The 25,809-nt window shown below is 52.1% G+C and overlaps 9 protein-coding genes across 9 annotated transcripts; 5 read left to right on the top strand and 4 right to left on the bottom strand.

Moving 5' to 3' along the window:
- Positions 1 to 277: 277 nt before the first annotated feature.
- Positions 278 to 2,712, top strand: K460DRAFT_274313 (SWIRM-domain-containing protein; the record flags this gene model as incomplete). The annotated part of the gene is made up of 3 exons (XM_040927948.1): positions 278 to 365; positions 529 to 1,076; positions 1,132 to 2,712. 3 exons carry the CDS (start codon positions 278 to 280, stop codon positions 2,710 to 2,712), a joined length of 2,217 nt encoding a protein of 738 aa, XP_040793282.1.
- A 479-nt stretch (positions 2,713 to 3,191) lies between these two features.
- On the bottom strand, positions 3,192 to 4,580 carry K460DRAFT_361480 (uncharacterized protein). The gene is made up of 3 exons (XM_040932468.1): positions 4,298 to 4,580; positions 3,858 to 4,236; positions 3,192 to 3,777 (listed from the first exon to the last, which is right to left on the bottom strand). Exons 1-3 carry the CDS (start codon positions 4,503 to 4,505, stop codon positions 3,429 to 3,431), a joined length of 936 nt encoding a protein of 311 aa, XP_040793281.1. The 5' UTR covers positions 4,506 to 4,580; the 3' UTR covers positions 3,192 to 3,428.
- Positions 4,581 to 4,780: 200 nt separating this feature from the next.
- Positions 4,781 to 5,940, bottom strand: K460DRAFT_361479 (uncharacterized protein). The gene is made up of 4 exons (XM_040932467.1): positions 5,766 to 5,940; positions 5,713 to 5,714; positions 5,142 to 5,546; positions 4,781 to 5,088 (listed from the first exon to the last, which is right to left on the bottom strand). The coding sequence occupies exons 1-4, from the start codon at positions 5,814 to 5,816 to the stop codon at positions 5,058 to 5,060; spliced, it is 489 nt and encodes a 162-aa protein (XP_040793280.1). The 5' UTR covers positions 5,817 to 5,940; the 3' UTR covers positions 4,781 to 5,057.
- Positions 5,941 to 6,645: 705 nt separating this feature from the next.
- K460DRAFT_350735 (RhoGAP-domain-containing protein) lies at positions 6,646 to 10,498 on the bottom strand (the record flags this gene model as incomplete). Its single annotated transcript, XM_040931524.1, has 6 exons — positions 6,646 to 6,792; positions 6,842 to 6,975; positions 7,027 to 9,651; positions 9,711 to 10,253; positions 10,341 to 10,371; positions 10,421 to 10,498. The coding sequence occupies 6 exons, from the start codon at positions 10,496 to 10,498 to the stop codon at positions 6,646 to 6,648; spliced, it is 3,558 nt and encodes a 1,185-aa protein (XP_040793279.1).
- A 3,073-nt stretch (positions 10,499 to 13,571) lies between these two features.
- On the top strand, positions 13,572 to 15,231 carry K460DRAFT_361476 (Thi4-domain-containing protein). The gene is made up of 3 exons (XM_040932466.1): positions 13,572 to 14,555; positions 14,613 to 14,699; positions 14,764 to 15,231. The coding sequence occupies exons 1-3, from the start codon at positions 13,901 to 13,903 to the stop codon at positions 15,021 to 15,023; spliced, it is 1,002 nt and encodes a 333-aa protein (XP_040793278.1). The 5' UTR covers positions 13,572 to 13,900; the 3' UTR covers positions 15,024 to 15,231.
- A 206-nt stretch (positions 15,232 to 15,437) lies between these two features.
- On the top strand, positions 15,438 to 19,622 carry K460DRAFT_361475 (uncharacterized protein). The gene is made up of 4 exons (XM_040932465.1): positions 15,438 to 15,947; positions 16,009 to 16,127; positions 16,182 to 17,114; positions 17,164 to 19,622. The coding sequence occupies exons 1-4, from the start codon at positions 15,492 to 15,494 to the stop codon at positions 19,271 to 19,273; spliced, it is 3,618 nt and encodes a 1,205-aa protein (XP_040793277.1). The 5' UTR covers positions 15,438 to 15,491; the 3' UTR covers positions 19,274 to 19,622.
- Positions 19,623 to 19,735: 113 nt separating this feature from the next.
- On the bottom strand, positions 19,736 to 21,660 carry K460DRAFT_391149 (uncharacterized protein; the record flags this gene model as incomplete). The annotated part of the gene is made up of 1 exon (XM_040935818.1): positions 19,736 to 21,660. The coding sequence occupies exon 1, from the start codon at positions 21,617 to 21,619 to the stop codon at positions 19,736 to 19,738; it is 1,884 nt and encodes a 627-aa protein (XP_040793276.1). The 5' UTR covers positions 21,620 to 21,660.
- Positions 21,661 to 21,843: 183 nt separating this feature from the next.
- K460DRAFT_20358 (uncharacterized protein) lies at positions 21,844 to 25,351 on the top strand. Its single transcript, XM_040927205.1, has 3 exons — positions 21,844 to 23,223; positions 23,279 to 23,339; positions 23,391 to 25,351. The coding sequence occupies exons 1-3, from the start codon at positions 22,067 to 22,069 to the stop codon at positions 25,227 to 25,229; spliced, it is 3,057 nt and encodes a 1,018-aa protein (XP_040793275.1). The 5' UTR covers positions 21,844 to 22,066; the 3' UTR covers positions 25,230 to 25,351.
- K460DRAFT_361474 (uncharacterized protein) lies at positions 25,206 to 25,735 on the top strand (the record flags this gene model as incomplete). The annotated part of the gene is made up of 1 exon (XM_040932464.1): positions 25,206 to 25,735. A coding segment is annotated over exon 1 (368 nt), but the record flags the coding sequence as incomplete, so codon positions are not given.
- Between the last annotated feature and the right edge of the window lie 74 nt (positions 25,736 to 25,809).

The raw sequence follows: 25,809 nt of genomic DNA, 5'->3' as shown, positions 1-25,809 counted from the left end.
AGGCGGACTTTTGCGCTGGGCTGGCTGGGCGTCTGAGAGCATCGCGAAGTTCAGACGCGACTACCGACTACCACCCATCGCATCCCCCTCATCCCCACATTCGTTTGCGCCATTCACCACCGCCGTATTTCTGCCAGAACGACCCGGCATCGCGCAACAACGCCTCCCGTTCGCGCTCCGTGTGCTCTCCCATTGTGGTGCCCCATCGCGCCCTGCCAGCCCCGTCGCATCGCCAGTGTTCGTGAGCACTCACTGAACAAGTACCGTCGAAGAAGCTATGGCCGACAACGCGACTACAAGCGCATCCGCGCAGGACCCGACGCTCGCTGGAGAAGGTGCTACAGACACCAATGCGCTCGATCAAGGTACGTTGTGCCGCTCTACTCACTCACCCCATCCCTAATCGCGTCAATACTATGGATTTTGCCGATTTCTATGGAGATGGGGGCCTGCCCAGTCTCGAAGAGCTATTAGCATCAATGGCTACTCCTCATTCGCTCAATCAAGGCTTACCAAACGACCTCATAGATACAAGCATGTTTGACGACGCAGCCATCAAGGAGTCTTCACATGAACCCTCCACAAACACACCTGCTCCCGTATCAGACAATCCGCTGGATGCCCCGGACGGCCCGCGACCCGAAGCTGAGGATGCCGACGGCCAGGAAGACGAGGAGATGGGTGGCGTCGACGATGCGAAGAAAGAAAAAGACGGCGAGGGCGCTGAGGTCGTGGACCCCGAGGCACAGGCAAAAGCTGACCTACAGTCTGCTGCGCGCTCACACTTCGTCACCCAAACCTATGCGACCATCATTCCGAGCTACGCGACATGGTTCGACATGCGCTATATTGACTACCGTGAGCGCAAGGCCCTGCCAGAGTTCTTTAATGGCCGCAATCGCAGCAAGACGCCGGCTATATACCGTGACTACCGCGACTTCATGATCAACACGTACCGCCTGAACCCCTCCGAGTACCTCACAGTCACGGCCTGTAGAAGGAATCTCGCGGGAGACGTTTGCGCAATCATGCGCGTGCACGCATTCTTAGAGCAGTGGGGTCTGATCAACTACCAGGTACATTGACTTGTGAGCATCTTGTAAATTGAATCGCGGCTAACCAACTATGCAGGTCGATCCTCAGGAACGCCCATCGAACATTGGCCCGCCATTTACCGGCCACTTCCGCGTTACTGTAGATACTCCTCGAGGACTGCAACCCTTCCAACCAGGTCCTGGATCAAAGGTCACAGACGGAAAGCAGCATGCGGGCACCGACCGCGCTGCGAGCCTGCAGCCAACCGCTAAGAGCGAGACGAAGTCATTAGCTGGACGAAACATCTACGAGGCGAACGGCAAGGAGGCATCGGCGGAACCCAAGGAAAAGGCCGCCAACGGTGAAGGTGCGGCGAATGGTGGCTCAGCGGACGTCAAGGACCTCGAAGCTGCTGCCAAGGACCCTCTCAAGGTCATCAACTGCTTCAGCTGTGGTGTCGAGTGCACGCGCGTACATTTCCACGAGACGAAGCCTTCTGAGCAACCTGGACAAACGAAGAGTGTAGGTGGATTGAAGCGCGATCTGTGTCCAAGATGTTTCGTCGAGGGCAACTTTCCCTCTGGCACATCGTCGGCAGATTTCACCAAGATCTCGAACCCAGAGTATTCAGCAGTGGCTGAAGCCGAAGAAAAATGGACAGAAGAGGAGACGTTGCTTCTCCTTGAAGGTCTCGAGGAGTTCGACGATGATTGGAACCGCGTTGCGGATCACGTTCAGACGAAGACACGCGAGCAGTGTGTGATGAAGTTCCTGCAGCTTGAGATTGAGGACAAGTACATCGAGGCGGACCTACCTGAGTCGCAATCTGCAGCTCCCTCGAAAAAGTTCCTCCGCGATCTCGAGTACCTCAGCGAAGGTCGCGTGCCCATTCATCACGCAGATAACCCCATCCTAAGTGTCGTCAGCTTCCTAGCCGGCCTCGCTCCCGCAAATGTCACCGAAGCCGCAGTCGCTTCAGGGCGTAGCGTTGGCGAAATGAAGCGCATACTCCAAGACAAAATCAACAAGGCTCCCACCGCACCCTCAGAAAAGGGCAAAGAAAAGGAGGGCGAAAAGTCTACACCTACCGCATCCGCTTCGGATGTCAAGCCAGAGGGAGAAGATGCCATGGAAGTGGATACCGCAGCGGACTCCACAGCCGTAGCTACCAGGGATTCGACTGCAACCTCATCAGGAGATAGCAACCCCCTAGTTACCTTGCCGTTTGCGCTCTCAGCAGCTCGTTCGGCCGCCCTCGCCTCACACGAAGAGAGACACATCACACGCCTCGTCTCGGGCTCCGTAAACCTTCAACTCCAAAAACTGCAGCTCAAACTCGCTCACTTCAACGATTTTGAGAAGCTTCTCTCTGCTGAGCGTCGGGATCTACAGCGTCGCCGTCAACAGCTATTCATGGACCGCCTCAACTTCCAGAGGAGAGTGCGCGCGATGGAAGATGCCACCAAGAAGATCAGCGCGAACCTTGGAGGACAGGGCTTACCAGGGAGCCTGAGCAATGAGGATGCAGTGCAAGCGCTTACAGAAGCGATGAGAATGTTTGGCGTTGGCAAGGGCGAGGAGAGCATTAGTGGTGTGCAGCAGCGCGACGACGAGGACGCAGCAGCTGTTCAGCCCATCGCCGAAGATGCAGAGGGCTACGCCAAGTTGGAGATCTAGGAGTCTTCTCTCATCGCGGACATCGCGTACGATTTGCAACCTCCCACGCGTGCGTCTGCGGAGACGGGATGCACGCTTTCCTAAGAAATGAATGGTGCCGGATTGAATTGGTGTTTTTGGTGGCGTCTTTTGTGTTCTTCTCTCTTCCATCACAGACTTGGCTTAGTTGCTCATCTGGATCTGACCTTGGCGCAGCCAGCAACTTTCTTGTTGCTAGATAATTATTAGGCTCACTTCTAGATTCCCATCTATGTGTGGATTTGATTGATTGTGCGACGAGAGACGAGGCTCCTGCTGTATAGTAGTTTCCTTCAATGAGACTGTATCATCATCATTTTGCATATCGTTTATTGCCTATCAAGTGACAACGAGCTCTCTATCGTTCTCTATCTCTCATCCAGAATGTAAGAAATCGTCGGTCGAGCTCGATAGGGACTTGTAGGGACTTGTTAGAACAACATTAAGGATTCCAAGTAGATGTCGTGTATGCGATCTTTTTGAAACATGTGTTATACAGTCCCTAAGTACAGTAGAAGAAGAAGAGACTTGACCGGCCCATACGCTCCTAAATGTTTTTTCCTCATGCTCCAGACATGCAAATCGAGCTGATATAGTACATTCACAACATGCTTTGGTGGCGCACCTTGTCCACGTCGTTATCTTTCTGTCGTCCTCCATATCGCGTCCTTCCTCTCCCCTATTTTCCCTCTAATTGCTTATTTCCTCTCCGAAGCCTTGGTGTTCGCCTCCCTCGTATCAAACGCTGCCTTCGGCACCGACTTCGCGCTCTCATTGACTGATACCTCACTCTTAGCCTCTGGCTTGTAATCATCGGGTACCAGATCTAGCTTCTTTCCAACTGAGGAGTGTTGCTCGCCGGATAGCTTCCCTTGGGTGGAGGTTGCTTGGTCATCTTTTTGTGATGGTGATGGTGATGGAGCAGGCGTCGGAGAGGAGTCTGAGGGAATGGCGAGATCGGCCGTCATGTCGTCTTCATCATCGGCGTCTGAATCGAGTTCTGAGCCGTAGACTTCGGGGTATTTACGGAAGCAGTTCTGCATGTCCCTGTTCTCCAGTTAGCACTGGCCTAAATCTCGCTTCAAAAGCCCCTAGTTTGTCTTCTGCGTTCTGTCGGGTAAACGTACTTGAACTTATCGATACATTCCATCCCCTTGGGCTCCTCCTGGGAATACACAAAGCAGCTGAATGCCGCCTTGAACTCATTGCCACAAGGTCCGTCCGCCATTCCTCCCAGACACGGGCAATCCCAATTGATCTCTCCTGTCTCCGGGTTAAAGGCGCCCTGCTGATCGGCCTCTTCCTCGAGTCCTCCCATGCCACCCTCTGCACCATCTTTTGGCGCCGCGTTTTGTTGTGCTCTAGCGTTTTCCTCTTGTTGTTTTTGTTTTTGGGCCTCGAGTTGCGCCTGTACTGCTCTCCGCTTCTGGCGCTCTTCGGAGATGGAGTCGATGGTGGGGAGAAGTTCGGATTCTGCGTCAGTTTCTGCAACTGGCTGTATGGGATCTAGAGATGGTGTTAGTCGCCCATGTTCTCGTTGCTGCATTCTGTCATCTTTCGGACGTACGTCTAGGCTCTCCTGCAAAGATCTCCGTAGTATTGTAGTAGTATATTACTGCGCCAGCAGCGCCTAACCGCGCAACTAGGCTTTTCCAGCTTCTCGACTTCTGTGTTGGTGGAGCTGTGCTGATGTACCGTCTCGCAGGCGCAAAGCATGGCGGACGAGTGGCGCCCAAGGCTGGGCGTGCAATTAGCCGTGGGACTGCTCGGAACATGATGCTGAACGATAAGGAAAGACTAAAAAGATGAGAGGGAGGGTCAAGGCGGGCGCTGACGGCGCAATTGTCGTGATGTCAAAAAGTTCGGACCGCGATCCTCGGACCTGCATTTCTAAGCGGGAAGAGCAGGGATTAGCGTCATCACGTGTCGCCAGCTCGCGGGCGATCGTAACTGCCATATCCGGCAAGCAGCTATCTCAAAGAGCCGGCCTGGAAAGTAAGTTTAGTATCTACGAAGTGTTTTTACACGCACGATAGAGCAGTGGAACATCTCGGCTCTCCTAAAAGCGCTTTAGGAAGTGTTATCTGAATGGGTATTGTTGCAACGTGAATCTCATATATACAGAAGCGGGCCCGTCCAAGGCAACACATCCCGAGTTTGAACCGACTAGAGAGGCCTATGCTTGCTGTAGTACTACCGCCAGAAAAGAAATGAGACGATTCGATCAATCATATCCAGCAATCCACCATCTATCGCAGATCAGTCGTGGAGAAGCCGAGAGAGGAGTAATGGAACGGATCGACATAAGCGTCCCGGGAGGGCGCTATCTACTTCGGCGGGTTGCGCTTGAAGAAGTACCTGTGTTTGTTAGTCTCGCAGTTTCCGCTGTCAGATCTTTAGCGTCTACTTACTGGCTGACGTAGTAATCTCCGACCGCGAAAAGCCCAACAACACCGGCCCAGGCCGCGACAACCTTGCCGGTCAACTCTCCGCGCACATACTTCCTGTATGCGCCAATTCCAAGGATGCCACCAACGAGTGCAAGGCCAACGGCGTTGCTTATTACGACCGGGTTATCAGCATTCCTCCTCGCCTTGTCCTTGGCCGACTGTGCCTTGGCGGCAGCCTTGTGCTTGAGGTCCTTCGCCGTCTCCTTGATCTCTTCTTCTCGCTCGATGCGCTCAGCTTGCGTATCGGTCTTAACAGATTGTGACTCGTAGTCGGAGGGCACCGACGAGATATGCGGGCTATCAACGTCGATCAGAGAATGCACGCTCTCGTCAGAGTGCTCTACCTCCACTTGGGCGGGCGCGCGACTGTGACTCCATGTTAGTATGTGTATGCTCTGCTAGGTTGTGTTGAAGCCTAAGATGCGAGAGCTTGGTGAAGCGGTGAGCCGAAAGATTGGCCCAGTTGTGGAGCGCGACCGCAAACACGTCGCTTTGACACCAAGAATTCCAAGAATTGAAAAAATTGACTTACGCCTGTTGCATGGTTAGCTTGAGCTGAACTCAACTCTGTCTTGAGATACTTACATCCTCGGGGCTCTGCTTCGGGCCCTTGGCAGCAATATCCGCGTACGACATGGTGACTATGTAGCTTCGTTATTGAGAAATTCGAGCTGGTGAGTTTCTCTGTTGAGATGCGCGAAGAAGTAAAGATGGCTGAGTAGCGCGCTTGATGCAGATCAGTGATGAACAAGAGGTAATCACGTAGACAAAGGGCAATCTTGTGATGTCGGGGACGCGCGAAGCAGGCTCCCTCACATGTTTGCTCGCTTAGCGTTTAGTGAGCTACGTCATGCATGCTGAGCCGGCCAGAGCATCCAACACCATGGAAAAGTGGATAGCTTCCATCACGATCATGCACGAATTCAATGCTGGAAATGGAATCCATTCACAGCTACTTCGCAGCTGATACTCAATCAAGTTATTAGTGGGTAGACCCTCAAGGGCATAATGACAGTTTATCGTCCATCATACGTCTGACAGTTCTGGAATGAACAACATCCAAAGCTAGATAGAAAGACGTATAGTACAAGAAAGTCAAGAATTGCCAGGAGCCGCCTTCTCATTAAAACCAGAACGCCCGCTAAAGAGGCAAACATGTCGAAGATCACAAATTCGAACCCACAAGGTTGAAGAACGCGTCTAGTGTACTTCAAGACTGCACATCCGAATCAGCCCGCTTCCTCCCCGGCCTCTCTAATCTCCATGACCTGCTATCAACAACGTAGGCTAGGTCCGGATTGTACAAGTGTCAAACGAGTCGCCAGGGCCGGAGTACCCTCTTTGCGATAAAGTGAGGGACATGACCGCACATGGAAGACAAACGTCTCGTTTCTGGCCATTGGATAACCTGGTTCTGCAGATGTAATGAAATGAGTAGAGTGCCCATGGCAGCATCTTGCTCATTTTAATCTTCACCGAAAACTGTTTTGTAGTTCTCCAAAAGAGCTTGGACAGCAACACGCTGCTGCTGAACGTCGGTGAGTTCGCGTTGAATGTCCATGGGTCGCATGATAGTCGGTGCGAAGACGACGGCAAGGTTGAGTGGAGTCATCTAGGAACTTGTTAATCGCTATGTGTTTCCGGTACCTGAAGTTGCTTACCAAGTTTTCGCTGGCGTGCTGTATTACCCTCGATAGATGGAACACCAAGAATTGGAGGGTGTCGCGGTGAGCCTTGGGAATCTCGTTTATGGCGGCAAGTAACGCCTTAGACAACGCTTCGGTATCTTCGATTTCTATCAAAATCATTAGCAATTGTAACGTCTTCGGGAGGGGTGTGCACGTACGGCCTGCTTCCAAGAACTGGTCGTACACGGCGAAGGTGATCAACGGTACAGGCAGTCTGTGGAAGTAATTCTTCAGTGCCGACGTTACTGCGTGGATATCCAGATCAGGATCCGAAATGTCATGATCATTATCAGCCTCAAAGCCGCCGCGCACTTGGTTGACTTGTGAAGTGCCGCCACTCTTGCGGTAAATGCCCTCAACGTCCATACCTCGCAACTCAACCTCCTCGATGCACCGGCTGACAATCCTGGGGATCATCTGCTTCTCAAACTCGCACCGAGCTGTAAGGTCCGAACCAAAGAGAACCGTACTAGCATCCGCGACTAGGTTGGTGCTGCTGTCGTTGTGTTGCATCGGCTTGAAGCGGCCCGGCTGTTGTTGTTGTTGCCGTCCACCCGGTCCACCTTTCGCAGTGAACCAGCCTTTTGGCGTCCCCACCTCCTGTTCCCTACTCTTGAGGGAGCTCGACATCGACGCAATGTCTGGCTGTGTGTGCACAGAGCCGTATGGTGTTCCAATGACTCTGATGTTGTAATCCTCTTGTCTTGCCTCCGATCCGAAAGCTCCTTTGAAGCCTTTGGTGACGTTCTTTGTGATGGCTTGGCCACCCTTCTTCCAGGTCGAGAACTTAGTGGGCTTTCCAGTCTTACGTATGTTGACGACCTGTGGCTGCGCGAGCGTCGCTTCACTATCGGCATCGTGAAGATTGGCAAAAGAATGCTCGTGAGGTATTCCGGGCCCATCAACGGAGATATCTGATTTGCCGCCCTTGTGTTGTGCGTTATAGATCCCCAGCCCGTTTGCTGAAGCGTCGAAATTCGGTGCACCCTTCTTGTTATTTTGAAACGTCTTTTGTATACTGTCCACAAGCTCACGATTCGTAGAGGACAGCCTCGCGTTGGCTGCTGTGAGTGACTCATATTCTTGGAAGCCTTTGTCTTTCATCTGGATCAAGTTCGAAATCTCATCGGTGAGCTCGGCCCTTTTCGAGATCAGATCCTCTATTTGACCCCCCAACTGGTCTTTAAGCTTGTGCAAAGAACTGGCAAAGTCTCGAAGGATGTCTGACTTCAGCTGGTTTATGTCCATTGCGCCATTACTGTCTTTAGCACGCTTGAGATGTTCCGTCATGATCTCCAATTCGCGTATGACCATCTCACGCTGTGTGTCCAAGACAGCCATGGTGTTGCGCTTCTCTCTCAAGACAGTGTTCGCTTGTCTAATATCGGCAGCACTGTGCATGGACTCTTGAAGTCCGTTTTTCTCGGCCTCGAGCTCCGCAATTCGTTGTTGCGCACGGCGTAGCTCATTTCGTAGATTGACGCTCTCCTCTCTCGTATCAGGTGAAGCGACTGTAGGACTGCTAATTTCGATTGAGCCGTTGGTTGGCCACTTCTTGTGACCGTGGCCGCGCGAGGTGACCGAGCCACGATCACTAAAACTACGCCCGTGCTTAGAGACGGCGTTGGACACTCTTCTAAATACTCCAGCCTCTCTTTCCTCTCTTTCTTGATTGCCGAGCAGCCGCGCAAAGTCTTCATCCATGGAGAAGTCGCCCTGGTGGCTATACCGCGGAAGGCCACCTGGGGGATAAGCATCACTTTGGACACTGCTTGTAGATTCGCTGGCCTTGTGTAGCTGGGGTGCTGGTGGCTGTGGAGGAGCTCGAGGAGACGTGAACGTATCAGCGGAAGGCGGAGGAGGTCTCCCAGCAGAACGTGCAGGAATTGGAACATCCGAGAAGCTCTTAGAAGGCGGCGAATCTACGGGGTTGATGATACCCAATCCTGCATTAAGCTGTGTGGCCGCCACGGTTGTGGAAGACGTCCGCTCTGGATGGCTGACGGTTGGCGTAGTGGGCGACGGTATGGGCTTCTCGGTTCTTGAGTGGGAACCCGAGTGCTTCAGTGCTGAGGCATTGAGCGAATCCCCGCGAGCGGGTAGCTCTACTCGCTGGTTGGAGCTGAATGAAGATCCCGACGTCTCAGGCGAGTCTTGTACTCCAGTAGGCGGAGAAGAAGTAAAGGTGGGCTCCACAAGAGGGCGGCTCAGCCGGGCTGACATGTCCACCGTTGGAGAGCTATGCTGTTGTGGAGGTGTCATTGCGTCCGAATCCTTGCGCTTCGCCTCCGCCTTCTTGTTCTTCGGTACATCTTGCAGCTTGAAAGGCTCCGTTGCAGAGGAGGGGGCTGGGGAGGCACGCTGACTCCGCGACCGCTGCTCCGGGGCAGGAGAATCGTTGGTACCATCTTTTCTTTTCCTCAGCGTATCGACAAGCGTCTCCGACGGCTGTCTGCCCTTCTCCTGGTAGGCAATATGGGGATCGTGTGGTGGCCGCCGTTCTTTCGAAGCCGAGCGAGAGCGGTTCTCCTTCAGCTTCTCTCTATGGTCTGTCGAAGGCCTGTTGAAGTAGTCACGCCCGCTCTTGCCCTCGCCTCCCGCTGCCTGGTTGGCTCCCATTGTTCGGTCGTTGTATCTGCTAATCGGCCTACCTAGCGGGGAAGGGCCGGGGGCAGGGTTGGGATCAAGAGCGAAAGAGAGCAAGACACTGTCGTCGCCGGCGTCGGAGGACTCTACGTGGTTGTTGTCCTTATTATATGTTGTGGCTGGGAGCGTAGTGTTGTCTGTGGTAATGTTGTTTAGCAATGATTCGAGTAACATGATCGAGTGCATTGATACGCACCTCTTCGTGGCCGTTCTCCCACGGGAGAGGGATCGGGCCTGAAGTTGGAAGACGAGTCGCCCCTTCTTGAATGTGGTGGTCTAGGAGACACGTCGGTCGTAGCGGGTTCTGAGAAGATATCCGAAGGGGTGTCAACGTCAGGAGTGAAGGTAGCTTGCGGCTGGTCAGCTTGAGGAGGCAAGGCGGGCAACGACTTGTCCACTTTTGGCGCGACTGCTGCTGGGGGTTTCTTGGATTTCTTCCGCCGTCGAGCCATGAGCGACTCGTGGCAAGACATGCAAAAGATACCCTGCGATGTACGAGCATAACGCAGGTTCTCGATCTTGCGCTTGCAGTTTCGACATCTGAAACAATTGGCACAGAAGGCCTGGTCACCCGTCAAGATGGCCAGGTCCTCTATCTTGTTGCCGCAGTGGTTGCAGCTGTATGTGCAGTTGTTGCATATGAGGGAGCCATCGCCGAGGAGCAGCAGGTTCGCATCCGAGTCGAGGAGGGTGCCGCAAGTGTTGCAACGGAAGCAGTCAATGTGCCATCGGTTTCCCGCTGTCCAATGTCAGTGTACTACTCAACGGGTGATGTGTCGTGTCCGCAAGGCGCGAGGGACTTGATGTCTCAATGAGAAATGCATACCGAGCTCGAAGGCCTTTCCTTCCTCAAGAATCTGAACTCGAATTAGCAAAGCTGATGGTAGTGATAGGGCGTGTTCCTACCTCTCCACATCCCTTGCACGGATACACGACGTCGTCCTGGTCCAGCGGCGACTCTGGGTAGGCTCCAGGTGATTCCATGTTGCTTCCAGGGCTGTGTAGGGGTGCAGCGCAACAACGAGGGCCCAGGGCGGGAGAACTGGCGGGGTGGCTGTCGACAGCGAGCCGCAGGGCAGACTGAAGAGATGGCTCTGGTTCGAGCGCAGTGGTAAAATGGCCGTTCGGTTCCAATGTCTGAGCGGACCCAGCGCGAGCCAAAGTAAAACTAATCTGCTGTGCAACTTGAGACTCGGCTCGACGTCATTAGCAGAGGAGCAACAAGCGCAGCAGACGGCGACAGTGGGAGACGTGGCGAGGAGTCGTCGCCGTAGACGGAGAGGATAGTGGTCGACAGCTGCTTCACGGCCATCCCCTCTTGGTGGTGGTGTTGGAGACCAAGAGGAGGATGGCAGGGGTCGATTGGGGGGGTCCAGTTTTCTCTCTGCGCCAGGGTCTGTTCACTCGATTGCGGCACACACCCTTCCTCTCCACCCCCTGCTCAACCTGGACACGACTTATTAGCAGGTGGCGTTCTCGAGTGCTGATCCTGCGCGCTGAGAGCCTTGCGGACGGGCTCTTCCGGGGTCACTATCATTCCAGATCACGACATCAACGGGGGCTGGGGGGGCTGCTGTCTTCGAAAAAAGCAACACACGGCCTAGGAGCTCCAGACACAGGCCCTCTCACAGCACGCAAAACAGACGTCGTCAGCTGCAGGGCCAGCCTACGTTTCGGGCTCTGGCCTGCGCATCCAACGACTACTCCACGCCAGTGTGTGCATGGGTGAAGGGGCTGCCAAGAAGCCCTCCACATCTTGAAGATCGCGGACGGGTGTCGATGCATCAATGCCCCTATGCCCCTACATGCGCTTGACTATAACCAAACCTCAAGGTCTTATTATCGAGAGGACGCCCCCGTATCGTCCAACTCAGCTGGCGTGTCTTCAGCGATATGGATGATACCATGTAGCACAGCTCACTACACGGAATAGATTGCTCGTTCTGACCACCCTCAGGAAAGCGCGGCAAACCTCTATTGCTCTGTAAGAGTGCTCAGCACCGACCAAATGAGGATAAATCTCTAAATAGACGAGAGGAATTGCGAATCACGACCGCCGCCTCCATCAGCACCATGTCCGTCATCTGGCCTGCACAGTTTAGGCTTGACATTATGCAGGTACGCGACCGAAATGCTGACCAGCTGTCACTTGACCCTCACCGTGGATTGCTTCGGCCACCCAGCACAGCCCACCGTTAAATAGCACGTTTCAAACTCAAGATTGCTCGACAGCATACACGTGTCCATACGCCTGCCATCGTGGGAGATTGAAGGAGGAGCAATATGCTCACCGCAAAGCTTAGGACCACAAACACCATCTCGTAGCACGACTTGACCACAATGACACAAAGGAAGCTTATAGCGTCGGTTCCTGGTCTAAGCAACGTGCTCCCCGTCAATGCACCATTTACCTGTCACTGTAGTCACTGACAGCTGCAATATACGTGCATTTCCTGTGCATCTCCTGTGCAACCGCAGGCCTCGTGCACCCATCTGATTACAAAGTCCAATTTCACCAGGCCTCGATTCTGAAACGAGCGGGAATAGCAAGGAACTAGGATAGGTTTCATCCAGCCGAACGGTGCCGGAGAAATCCGCGCTACCAGGATCTGTCCGCTTGAGCAACAAACATTATCCATACGCCAACGTCGACATGTCGAGCACAAAGCACACAGCAGGACGAGCGACCCCTCACTCATATTCCAGCGACGAATAACCACACCTCACAGCCAGTAGTTACCACAAGTCTGCCTCGGCGGTAGCCTATCAAGTTGCGAGTCTTTGCCAACGCCGTACCGACTATCGAAGCTCCAATTATATGAACTTCGCTCTCGCGTTCGATACGCGGCAGTTCCTCAACCCGCCCCACCACCTTTGTTGTACTACCTGCCGTTTGCTTTGCGGTTGGTTTCAAGATGTGCCACAATGTTTGATCCGCGCGTCAGATCGTTTTGACACCCGCGCCATCCTCCCCTGTTCATGTCTTGCCTCAATTGGCTAGTAGATAGTGCGGAGATGGCATTCGGCAGACAACTCGATTACCGAAACATGGCTTCCCGCCGAAACAAGTACAGGTTTTGTTTTCGGACCCCAAGCTACGCCCCGACTAGACCAGACATGTAAGAGAGGCGTCGAATCGTCTAATTAGTGTGCATCGTATGTGGATATCATCCGCATCAGAGATACCAGTACCATGCATGGCATCTGCGTGTCAGATTCTGCAGCTATTGTGCGTGTGATTATTCTTCCCCACGACGCTCATCAAGCTCATGGAATGGGTAGCCAATGCATTATACAAGGTATGTATGCCGACTATATTACCTGAAACAAATTCATCACTACATCTTAAGTTTCTGCTCAGCTATTGCCTTTGTAACTCATCGTTGAGGCCCCGCAGCGAGCGTAAACATAGTCTAGTCTCTTACCAATAATGACTACTAGGTTGAGTGTCCTAAGCATTTCTTACAAATTGTATAGTCTGATGGTGGTCGTTGGTTTTTCGAGCAGCTTGGCACTCCGTGACAAGTCAGTAAAGCTTTCAGCTGCTGGGTAATGCGTAGTAGAGTGGTGTTTGAGGGTGGCGAATACTAGGAATGTCCAGAGCATTATGAAGCCTGGAATCATAGCTTACAGGCCAACGAGTACTCCACATGGTATATCATCTGTCCACTACTAGATCAACAGGAACAACACGTTGCCAACCTCTCTCGCTTTCACCGATCCCATATTGAACTTTATCTGGACTGCGTCTGGTACTTGCTAGAGCTCTACATATCAGTTTCCCAAATCAAAATCATCGGAGCTTTGCTAACGGATGCATCGGCGTTGAATATAGTGGGTCTTGATCAGCTCAACGCAGGGTCAACCATAGCTACCCCGCCCCAACGGTTAATCATGATTACGTGCGGACTGAGGGGTATTTAACCATCGTTGAAACCCCTCCAGCTCTTCCTTCTTCTACCATACTCCAAGTGTTCGACAAGCCCAATTTGATTATAGTATCCGTACTCATCCATCTAGTCCAAATCACGATGAGAACTTGCTAACCCTTTTCCAGATCCTCCAACTTATTCAAGTATGGCTACCACGATGCAAGACATGTTCTGCACGCGGGAATTATCCTCAAGCTATCAAGGTACTTTTAACGCTAAGTATACTGCATGAACCGGTGTTCGTTTCGAGTAGTCCTTCTTTCCATCACGCTATCTGTTGCTCTTTAGCAAGCGAATAGCGGGGTGGACGGAGGACTACTGGATTCGTTCTGAGATTATACGGTTTCAACTTGACCTGGATAATACCAGCGGAAGGATCATGCCATTCTTGCTCCCTCTGTGAGGACAAACTTAACAGATGATAGGTTTCGACCCTCTGTAAAAGGCTCCAAAGATGTCTCCTCCCGCCGCTACCTTCGATATCCCCGTTGATGTCCACCGCAATGGCACTGACAACGGCGTGAACGTCAAGAAAGACCTCGCTGTCAAGCCTTCAGCCAATGGCGTGGCGAAGACGCTCGCGGAGATTGAGAACAACTGGGAGACGTTCACGTTCGCTCCTATCCGCGAGTCGCAGGTCTCTCGTGCTATGACCCGCCGCTACTTCACCGACCTTGACACCTACGCTGAATCCGACATCGTCATTATCGGCGCTGGGTCCTGTGGCCTCAGCGCCGCCTACACGCTCGCATCCAAGCGTCCCGACCTCAAGATCGCTATCATTGAAGCGGGCGTCGCCCCTGGCGGAGGCGCCTGGCTCGGTGGCCAGCTGTTCTCCGCCATGATAATGAGGAAACCTGCTCAGCTCTTCCTGAACGAGCTTGGCGTGCCGTATGAGGATGAGGGCGACTTTGTGGTTGTCAAGCACGCCGCCCTCTTCACGAGTACGCTGTTGAGCAAGGTACTGCAGTTCCCAAACGTGAAGCTGTTCAATGCTACGGCGGTTGAAGATCTTATCACGAGGCCGGCTCCTACGTCACAGGATCCGAACGCGGTCCGTATTGCGGGTGTCGTTACGAACTGGACTTTGGTCTCCATGCATCATGATGGTATATCGCCTCACTGCTTTTTGGCTTCTTCGTCGCCTTACTAACAACCTTCACCAGACCAGTCCTGCATGGACCCCAATACCATCAACGCGCCGCTCATCATCTCGACTACCGGCCATGATGGTCCCTTTGGCGCCTTCAGTGGTACGTTAGGTTCATGTACAAGCTACATGTGAAAACACTCGCTGATTGCATACTCAATCTTTAGTTAAGCGCCTCGTCTCAATGCAGCAGCTCTCCAAGCTCGGCGGCATGCGCGGTCTCGATATGCGCACTGCCGAAGACGCCATCGTCAAGCGAACTCGCGAGATTGTGCCGGGCTTGATTGTGGGCGGCATGGAGCTTAGTGAGGTTGATGGTGCCAATAGGATGGGCCCTACATTTGGGGCCATGGTCTTGAGTGGCGTCAAGGCTGCTGAGGAGGCTGTGGGTGTGTGGGAGGAGAGGAAGGCTCAGAACGACCAGTAAAGTAGTCTGAGGCTTTTTGTCTGCAAGGTCGATGGATCGAAGAAGTTGAAGGATGAGAAATGCTGTCATTACTGGACCTCTGAATAAATATACAAGTCACTCTTTATCTTCTTGACCTGATGCAGCACGAGAATAGGAGCCTCTCCTGGGCACCATGTTAGGCATTGTTCAGTGTTCAAGTTCTGTCTCGACGATGCAGGCTTTGTCTCTGAAGATGATGCCCCCAGAGACAGACTGCAGTACGCAGTTGCTCTGTGCTTGACGGTTCTGAAGCATGGACCGGGTGTTGTAAAGGTGAACGGCGGGAATAGTGTTTCAGGAGGGGGCACGGTCGCTATGCAACGATTGGTTAGCGCGCCCCGACCCCTGCCGATTGTCAACAAGACCTCCGCCCAAACATATACAATCCCTCCCCTTGTGCCCCGCGTCTACCATATGCCCTTGGTCAATTAGCATCCGCTCAACATCATGGAGGAACAAACGGCGACGCTCCTCACAGCGCTGAAAAAGCCGTCGACCGACGTGAACAAGCGCCTTGAATTGTTCAGCAACCTCAAATCCGGCATAAAGCACAACCGCGTACCCGAGAGTTGCCAGGCTTCCATATTCGAGTGCATTCGCATCGCCATCACCGCCTCCACCTCTGCAGCACTCGTCTCCGCAGGCTTCTCCACGCTGAGCCACTTCATAAAGCGGCTACAACTCCAGAAAGAGACGCAGGCCCTCACCTCACAGGCATCGCCACTATGCGCCATACTGCAGGACAAGCTGGGCGACGCGCGCGAGAGTCACCGGAGCGCTGCGTCACAAATACTGGCTGACCTACACTACTTATGTCCGACCGAGGTTGACACGCTGATACACGAAGCCATCAAGGGCAACAATGCTCGCGCCAAAGAGACGTCCATGACGTGGGTCGTGAAGGTTCGTCCTCTTGTGACGCGTTGGAGAGAGAGAGCACCATCTAACAGGGGTGCAACCGCAGATGAACAAGACCGAAGGTCTTCCTTTCAAGGGCTATTCCAACCAGCTTGTGACCAACCTTGAAGACGCAGACCCTGGCGTGCGCGATACTGCCAAAAAGGCCGTCGTTGAGCTTTTCGGGTACGCCTCTATTCAACAGAACTGAGCCGCGGTCACCACTAACAAATGGAACAGGCATGCACCAGAACACGCAAAGGTCAACCTTAAGAAGCAACTTACCAGCCTAAACGTCCGAAAAGCGACCGTTACCTACATTACCACAAATCTCGACGGCGCTGCGACATCAAACGACGCCGAGATGCCACCGCCATCGGTGCCGCAGTCACAGCCGCTACCACGTGCAGAGCGACCTCTACCAGCGCGTAGAGCAGAGACTCTGCAGCCTGATGTTGGCTTTGCAGACAGTTTGGCGGCAGAACAGCCTCCACCTACCGAGACGGTCACCATGGACCCCATACACATCTACACGCAGCGCGAACTAGACGACGTTTTCAGAGACATGGCGCCCCACTTCGAAGGCAGAGAGTCAGAGCAGAATTGGCTGGCACGAGACAAGAACTGCACCAAAATACGGCGCATATTGAAGGGGAATACGCCCACGGAATTCCATGGTGCTTTCATAGCGGGCATCAAGTCCGTTTTGGATGGTATTCTAAAAGTTGCCAATACGCTTCGGACTACCATGTCTACCAATGGCTGTCAGCTTGTTCAGGAACTCGCGAAGACTTTGGGCCACGCTATAGATCCCTGGGTCGAGATCCTGCTCCAGTCTTTCATCAAGATGTGCGCTGCTACAAAGAACATTGCTGCGCAAAACGGAAACATCACTGTGGACGCCATCCTCCAGAATTGTTCGTATAGCAGCCGCTTGTTACAGCACGTCTCCATGGCATCACAGGACAAGAATGTACAACCCCGATCACACTCGGCGAGTTGGGTCAAAACCCTGATAAAAAAGCACACGTCGCATATTGAGCATTCGGGGGGCCTAGACACGCTGGACAAGCTAATAAGAAGAGGCGTCACGGATGCTAATCCGAAAGTGCGCGAGGCATATCGAAGCACATACTGGACATTCGCGCTAGTATGGCCACAAAGAGCCGAAATGTGCGTGTCCCGTTTCAGAGATTGTGGAAAGTACTGACACTGATTATAGGATGTTTGATACTCTCGAGAAGCGAGAGAAGTCTGCGCTCGAAAAGGATCCTAACAACCCAAATGCTTCACTCGCTTCGTCTCAAACTAGCACAGCCTCGTTCTCGAAATCCGTGGGCGCTGGAGCTGCGCGCAATGCGTTGAAAGAGAAAATCGCTGAGCAACGCAGAGCAAAGTTGGCGGCTACTAAAGGTGTCCCCGAGCGTCCCAACTCCGCTGCTGCAAGTTACTCACCAGCAAAATCGCTATCAGCGAAGTCATTAGGTCCGAGACTTGCCTCCAATACGTCTTCTGGTCTAGCACGGCCGCCCTCAGCCATGTCAGGGGAATCGACCAAGTCAGCCTTGAAGAACTCTACGGGCACTGGCTCATTAATGTCGGGAACTGTACGTCGGCCAGTTCGTCGCCCCGAGTTGAACAGGCCGGCAACGGCAGATCCCTATGCTAGCCGACGTGCGGGCAAGGTCACTCCATCGATGACTCCGGAGAAGACACCGGCCACAACAACAGCAAAGAAGTCGGTTGCACCAAAGAGCACCGCCCGACCCCGCGCACAAACTCAGAACAGCCCAACTGTGAGCCCAGTTCGGAGCAAGTCTCGTATTGGTCAACCCATAGCGAAGGCTGCTGGCACGAGCTCTCGACAAGGAAGCCCGACTGTGAGCACAGCAAAGGACGAGGGCCAGCCGACGGTGAAACCTTGGGTCCGATCGCAAAGTCATCATGATCCAGGTACCATCCCGTTCCTACAGCGAAATGGTCTGGATACAAGTGCGCTTCTTGACAATGATACGATTGATCTAGGAGACGAGGATAATTTTACGATGGTGATCCCGAACCTTGCACGCCCTACAGTGCAACCAACACAACACACCCCTCCAAAGCACACGCCATCTACTGGACGTTTAGCAGCACCCAGTCCTGGAACTTCGGCGCTCAGAAGTCCCAAACCCGTGGGTGATATCAGTAATTTACGCTCGTCAACGCGGAGTCCCCGATTGAGGTCACCAGATCGACCAAGCACACGAGGCACAGATGCTCAGGAAGAGGTGCAAATTTTTGAAGATCCATTTGTTGCCGATGAGCCAACTGCCGTAGAGTCGGAGATGGAGAAGCTCGTACTTGAAGAGCTTCCTCTTAACGAGAAGAGCAACGAGCGACGCCACAGCAATGATAGCATTTCCAGTGTTATGATAATGGGCAACTCAAGCGAAGAGCGCCCTCGTGGCCATCACAAGACGACGAGTACCGGAAGCGTGATGCACACCGAAAGCTACGAATCCAACAACGCTGAGGTACTTAAGAATCGTCAGTTGCTTGCGAGTGGCATCAAGAAGATTGAAGGCCGAACAGTGGAAGCACATATGTTCCGCCGCATGCAAGATATGGTCAAGTCAAACCAGGAAATCTGGGGTCCAAACGACGAGAATTTTGGCAGGCTACTCCTAGTATGTCTCGAATTCCTCGAGGCACCTATTCAGGAACTTAAGATGTCGCCGATGAAAGCAGTAAACCTCAAGGTCCAGGCTTTAGCAACTATTCGGGCGATGCTATCCCTCTATCGTAGAGAGACAGCGAAATACTTCTCCCGCGTTCTCTGCACGATCCTGCAAACGAAGGCGCAATATGAGAATACATCGCATATCGCGATCGATCTTGAAGCCACTGCCGATGAAATCGTCAAGTACGGTCAGACATCGGACTGTCTCAGCGCCGTCCTATCCCTGATCGAAGATACGCCAACCTCCACGCCAACCTCATCACCAAACCCAAAGCCCTCTGTCTCTCCTCTCCCCTACCAGGGATCAACCCGCACAACAACAATGGCCCTCATCACCCTCGCCTCCCTCATTCAAATTAGCAGCGCAAAGAACGTTACTCTGACGCCTGAACAAACCGCACGCCTCGGAAAGCTGGCGGTGCGCTGCATGGATGACCAGGACGCGGACGTGCGCAAAGCAGACATTGAATTTTGCATCGCACTACACGAGCGCATAGCTGGACCTGGCGGCGAGAAAGAAGATGGAGGGTTTTGGAAGGCTGTTGCAGGGGCAAGGGAACAGCATCTGAATCTGCTGACGTACTATCTTGCGAAAAAGGGGAAGGCTTAGAAGGCTGACCTTCCATTTCGAGAGAGGAGGGGGTTGTTGGGAGATCAGACGTGCTCTGAGGAAACAGGTTGAGCTTTGCTGGACCATCGATCTCTTCGTCTCCTCTTTCGTCGCACGTCTGGCGTTCTCACCACTTGCGGGATCTCTTATGGCGTTCTTTGGTTTTCGGGCGAGCTGGGGTCGAACCTTTCAAGGCGTTGTGAGAAAAGATAGTATCATACTGGTAGTCATTTTCTTTCGTCACTTCGGTCTTCTTGCCTCCTCGTTACACATAGTTTTTGTACAGAGGCATTCTCTTCGTCTTGGTTTGCGGTATGTCTTATAGTCCTTTTTTAATCCAATAATTCAACATTTTATCTTAACCATAGTCTTCTTGCGCTGTGGTCTAACATTTGAATGCTTCCGAGGTTCAAATGACTCTGAGGAGAGACTACTTCGTGCTCTATGCGAACATGTTGAAGCTCAGCGATCTCCCATTTCGCACTGGCATCCATGTATTTCTGAGACAATGGTTCGGTAGAAGTAGGCGAGCTGGTGAACACTAGCAAAATTCTGGTCTGAAGTGAAGTCTTCATCCATCCCTTCAACATCATCAACCTGCTCCTCCATCTCGGCAAGCGGGAACGTTTTTGACTTGAGCAAATATTCGCCAGACAAGCATGATTGCACAGCGTTGGCGAAGCGATCACCCATCCAAATTGCAAGATCTTGATCTACGTAGCCTTGGATTCGCTCACGAAAGCCTTCAGCAGTCAAGTTCGCTTTGACATAGGATTCCAAGGGCATCCACATTCCGATTTCGAACAAAACGAGGCCCAGACTATAAACATCATGCATGCGCGAGGAAGACGGCTTTGGAGCGTCTGAGGATAATTTAGCCGCCCGGATATCTGGATGGCGATAGAGGTCAAACTTTGACGGCCGCATGGAGAGCGACTCCTCGTTAGGACGGTCAGGTCGCGCAAAGTCGAAGCCTGAGATGAAGGGTTTGTCGTATCGGACACCTTCCCCGGGATTGTACAAGAGGAGTACATTGTGGCTGCCGAATCCTTTGTGTATCCACTCGACGGTGTGGAGCTCAAGCAACCCGACTGTCAAGGCGGCCGCAAGCCGGAAACGATCTCCAAGCGAGGGACGACGTATCACTGTCGATGTGTGGCTTCCGTTCAACAACTCGTTGAGCGTAACGATCTGGCTTGAAGCGCTGGAGGTGTCTACGAGTCTGTAGAGCAAGGCTCTGTCGGTCTTTGTGGGGTGCTGGACCCATCCGATGCAGTTCATGACCGGGAGGTTTGCTGGCTTCTCAGCAATGGAAAACTTCTCTGCGAATTTCTCCACGCGTTCATCCGCTAGTAACACCTGTTTCGGACTCCACTTGATATCGTAGTAATACCATTCAACGAGCACCCTTTCTGGTAGTACTCTCGTAGAGGGACTTTCAGCACTGCCTACTTGTTCAGTGGGTACATCGTTGGAAAAGTATGAGGTGATAAAACGGCGGCTCTTCGCGGCTTTGGAATCGATGCTCAACTGGTCATAACTCTTCTTCAGGCTTGGACCTCCTACTATCATGCCGATGTTTTTCTTAAGGGTAGCGCTTCGGTACATCGACTCGTATCTGCTCAGCGCGGCTGCGCCTTGAACGCTTTCCAACTGTGCGGTCGATCTAGCCGCGCCAACTATTCGGAATGCCAGTACCAATTCCTGGAGGTCTTGTCTTCCCGGTGGCGCTAGCGCGTAGAGACTGTCATTCCAGTATTTAAATCGTTGTATGAGACTCTTCAGTATCTCTTTATCGGCCTCATTCCATGTTGTAATTCCGTACTTGACTCTGCGGGCGAGTGATGTCTGTGATTGTAAAGAGTCTTTGAGCTGTTCGAATCTCTGACTAGCACCGTGCATTTTCCCCTGCAAGCCGCCAGCGCCAATCGCAGTTGTTGAGATTCCATCAGTGATAGAGTGACCGGGCTGCTCCCTTGACTCGAACGCTCGATTATACTTGGTCAGCAGCTGATTGACAGACTGCAGAACGTCGATGACCTGGTTGACGGCGTCACAAAGTGCCTCGCAAGATGTAGAGACGGGTGAAATTGGTTGCTTAGCACCGAAACCCCCAATTGCCTCGGGGGGTTGTGAGCTTTTCGCCGTGTTAGATGCCTGGAATATCGCCGTGATGTTCTTGTTGTCGTGACCCCACTCTTGATAGCGGAACGCTTCAAACCGCAACATCATCACAGATTTTGCTGCATCGGATCCGAAATTCTTCGCATCTGCAATGGCATGATACGCGGCTAGCGATTTCTCAATAAGAGATATGCCGTTGTTAATGAAGCCGACTGCAGACATGACGGGCGAAGAAAGTGGCAAGGCTGGGATCCGAGCTGGTGGGAATTCAGGTATGTCTCATCAAAAGAACACGTTCATCGACTCATCTTTGGCATGGAGAGAATAGGAGAGAGCATTTCGCAGCGCTGGAAGAGGTCAGAAGATCAGAAGAACAACTCACGAGTGACTAGAGTGTGGTGTTCACTGAAAAAACATGCGATATCCGAAAGGAAATCTCAATCAGGCTGACACATTGACCGGTCAAGGGAAGGCACGCTTACGTGTAGGAGTATCCGTGGTTGTCCGTTTCTCAGCCTTGATCGCGGCTCATCTCAACAAAAATCTCATTCGTCAGTTTCTCCTCACATCGCACAACCTTGTCTTATATGTCAGCTTCTCAGCTTGGCACCTCGCAGCCATCTCGCATTCACATCCTAGACAACGAGAACCTCCAGAAGTCTGCTAAAGATGCCAGAGCTTACTCCCATACGGAGGCGCTACAAGACTACGCAAACTGTCCCATCGGCCTCAGTGGAAGGTCCGGCAGAATTCATCAAGCTCGCGTTGGACCAACTTGACGTCCCATATATCTATTTCAAGCGGACCCTTAGACAAGAGGCAGCCACTGGGGCGTCATTCCAAGTCCGCTATTTCGATATAAATCCCGAGAACTTCAAAATGGATACCAAGCACAAGATAGAAACTCGCCTGAAGTTAAAACAGGGGCAATGGCTTGTTGCCAAACACATTGCGCCGCCAACACCCGAACTTCGAGAGGTGCTAGGTACAAGCGATGTGAACGGCGATGGTGTAAGGCTAGGCTCAATGGTCAAAGAAATGAGAATTCTCGCTCATGAACCTCTACGATCTCATCGCAACATCGTCCAGCTCTTGGGGTTTAGCTGGGAGAAGCAAAGAGACGAGCTGGACAGGAGATGGCCGATTCTCATCATGGAGACGGCTGATTGTGGATCACTGAAGGATTTTCTAGAGCTGGCGGACATATCAATCCAAACCCCTACTCTTCGAATATCCCTTGCCTCAGATATCGCTTCTGGCTTGGAGGCTCTACATAGGTGCAGAGTTGTTCACGGAGATATCAAACCGGAGAACGTTCTGATCTACCAGCTATCCCACGATACCTTCCAGGCAAAGATATCTGACTTTGGCTCTGCTTCTCTCATCGAGGATCTCAAATCGGAGATTGCCAACACGTCGCCATACGTTTCGTTGGAAGGATTCACGCCGCCATGGGACGCGCCCGAGGCTTTTGGAGAGATAGTGCTAGAAGATCTTTGTAAAGTTGATGTGTATGCTTTTGGCCTATTGGCATGTCATTTGGCTGCTTTCGGAACAGATGTTTTTTCCGACTTCCGAAAACAATCTAATGGAGACATAGACACGGAGTATACCTTCGACCAAATCGCAGCTCTGAAGAAGGATTCTACACTAATGATTGGTCATGCAAAGAAGCATATTCTCTCAAACTTTGGAGCGACAGGAAATGAGAGATCTCGATTCTTGCAGATCATGGAATGGACACTCGAAGAGTTGCCTAGCAATCGTAAAGACATGGCGCAGATCAGAGGGGTTTTATGTACTACTGATATCGAAGAACAACCTCGGTGAGTTCAGACTACATGCTAAAATCGCGATTTGAGGGCTCATGCTTTCTGTTAGTCTTGAAGAGCATGTACCATCACTTCCCGCAAACGATCCATCATCAGACGAGCACCCACAGGTCAGTGTCACCCACTGATATTCAAAGCCTTTGGAGTTAAATTAGTTTTAGTATCAAGACTTGCGACGGTGGGATCAAGACCTAATGATTGTAGCATCCGGAGATATAATCTCTACCTGGCACCAAAGATCCCTAGATGACATGGCCAGCAATGATGCCAGCAGAATCGAACAGGGCGCACAAAGATTATTTTGGCTCTGTCGAGGAGTAATATCAGGCGCTTTAGATGAGGACGAATCATTTCAAGCGTTGAAATGGCTCTTGATATCCGCCGAGGCAGGCTCTGGAGAAGCACAAGCGTCGGTGTATCCTCTCCTATCTGCTCTCGAGGAGATTATACCTGCCGAGTCAATACACCATTTGCTAGTAAATGCTTGCTACTCAGGCGAAACTTTGGCAGAGGTCAGTTTGAGAGACCTATACCCGGATTCGTACTCTGAAGTACTACAGCATCTGAAGACCACATACTGTGGCTACGGACAGGATTGCTTCGGTGAACAATGGAGGAACGAATATCCCTTGGACTATCTCACGGACACCGTAGAAGATTGGCTGGAAGACGCGCGCGATATCAACGAGCTGCACGACTACCCAGGTATGGCATGTGGGATGTCATGGCTGCACTACGCCGCAAGCAACGGCCGCCAGGACTTAGTGACGCACCTGGTAGCTCAAGGTGCGGATCCAAACGTTCTGAACGACTACGATGAGTCGCCCTTGTTCATGGCTTGTCAGGCCGGTCATTTTGGAGTAGTTCAAATCTTGTGTCCATTAACCCGGAACGATAAAAGGGACACAGATTTTCTCGCTTCCAACGAATTGCACAACTTGACCAGATTTGGAACTGATGTGGTAGAGGCTGTAAAATTGCTTTTGGATTGGGGAGCGGACATCAACCAGCAAAATAGCGATCGACAACAGACACCATTAGCCTTCACTCTCAACGACCCTAAGCCCAGCAGCATGGAAGCAGCAGGAGTCTTGCTAGTCTTAGGCGCTGATCCACTCATCGAGGATTACCATGGGTTGGATTGCCTGGCGCTTGCTGCGTGCCAGCTCTCCCCTGATTTGATTCAACTCGTGCTTGGCTACATTCCGCCGCATCAGCTTACCCATAGTAAGGCAAAAGCATTGTGTTCCGTTTTGGAGATGGAAAAGTATGAGATTCTGGTAAATGGAGCCAAAGACTACCGTGTCAAAGTGTACAGCACGCTGAAGTTACTTGTGGACTTCGATACCTGCGAAGAGTTTCAAGATATCACCGGTCACTCTGCACTGACCTTCGCTTGTGCTAATTCAACTTTAGCTATGGTGCAGTGTTTGTTCAATCTTCTGCCGGATAGCCCATTGAATGAATGGCAGTCGTCGGCCGAAGGATGGACGACGCCTTTGATGGGTGCGATAGTGCAAAATCGGTTCGAAACAGTCGAGTATCTGCTGGGTATTGGCGCTGACGCTACGATACTTGATCCCGTTGTCCACTGGTCGCCTCTCTTCTATGCAGTGTCCGGGCGCCCACGGATTGTCCTTGCCCTGGTCCAGTCAATCGAGAAGAATCATTCCTCGGCGACAGCAATTCATTATGTTAACATCAGAGATGACGGAGGTTTTACTGCGTTTGATGTCGCTGTAGCTGGCGACTTCTTTGATGCCGCCGATATCCTCACAGCGTATTCGCCGGCTTTCTTGGCTCATGTTATCCCTTACAGTGTGGGTAGCACCACCCTATACAATTTCCTCGGATCAACGGTGTACAAAGCAGGTCAATTATTCTACCTCTTGAACCTGATTGGTACCGCTGCCGACCTACCCGTGGTAGACAATGAGGGTGTAACACTTCTTCACGCAGTGTCTGGCGTACCGATAGGTGAATTAAGCTGTATACTTTGATAGAGTCTGCTAATAGATTCAATGACAGACCGAGCCCCTGATGATGAAGTTCGCTCAATCATCGATGCTGTCGTCTCTCGCTTTCCCAATCCTGAGTACGCAAACTGCACCACACAGACCGGCGAAACACCGCTACACTACGCTGCTCGGTTTGGAAATATATATGCAATCAAAAGGCTAGACGAGGCTTATGGGGAGCACTTGAACTGGAATGCAGCCCGTAATGATGGCTGGACTGCGCTAGATGAAGCTGACACCCGAGACTATCAAGACATCTCGGACCTTGGATACATGGCACGAGCTCGATTTCATAGAAGAACGAAGGAGACTGTTGCCTATCTTCACGAAAGGGGAGTTGAAAGTAGACGAACTGATGAGAGAACTCATAGCTAGTAGAAAATGTGCGGGATATATTGCGTTCGACTACCAAAGGATTCGAAAATACCATTGTACATCGCCCCTAGTCCCTGGGGTTTGAAAATCATTACAATGTTTGTTACCCAAAAAAGTTTCAGAGGGACACGTTCTTGCAACAGCCATATTACCTGAACCCTTGCATCACCGTTTGTTGCCTTCCCCA

The sequence above is a fragment of the Cucurbitaria berberidis genome, assembly GCF_010015615.1.
Source record: "Cucurbitaria berberidis CBS 394.84 unplaced genomic scaffold K460scaffold_1, whole genome shotgun sequence".
Classification (NCBI taxonomy): Eukaryota; Fungi; Ascomycota; class Dothideomycetes; order Pleosporales; family Cucurbitariaceae; genus Cucurbitaria; species Cucurbitaria berberidis.
The sequence above is the reverse complement of the archived record's forward strand: the minus strand, read 5'-3'. Positions and strand labels throughout refer to the sequence as shown.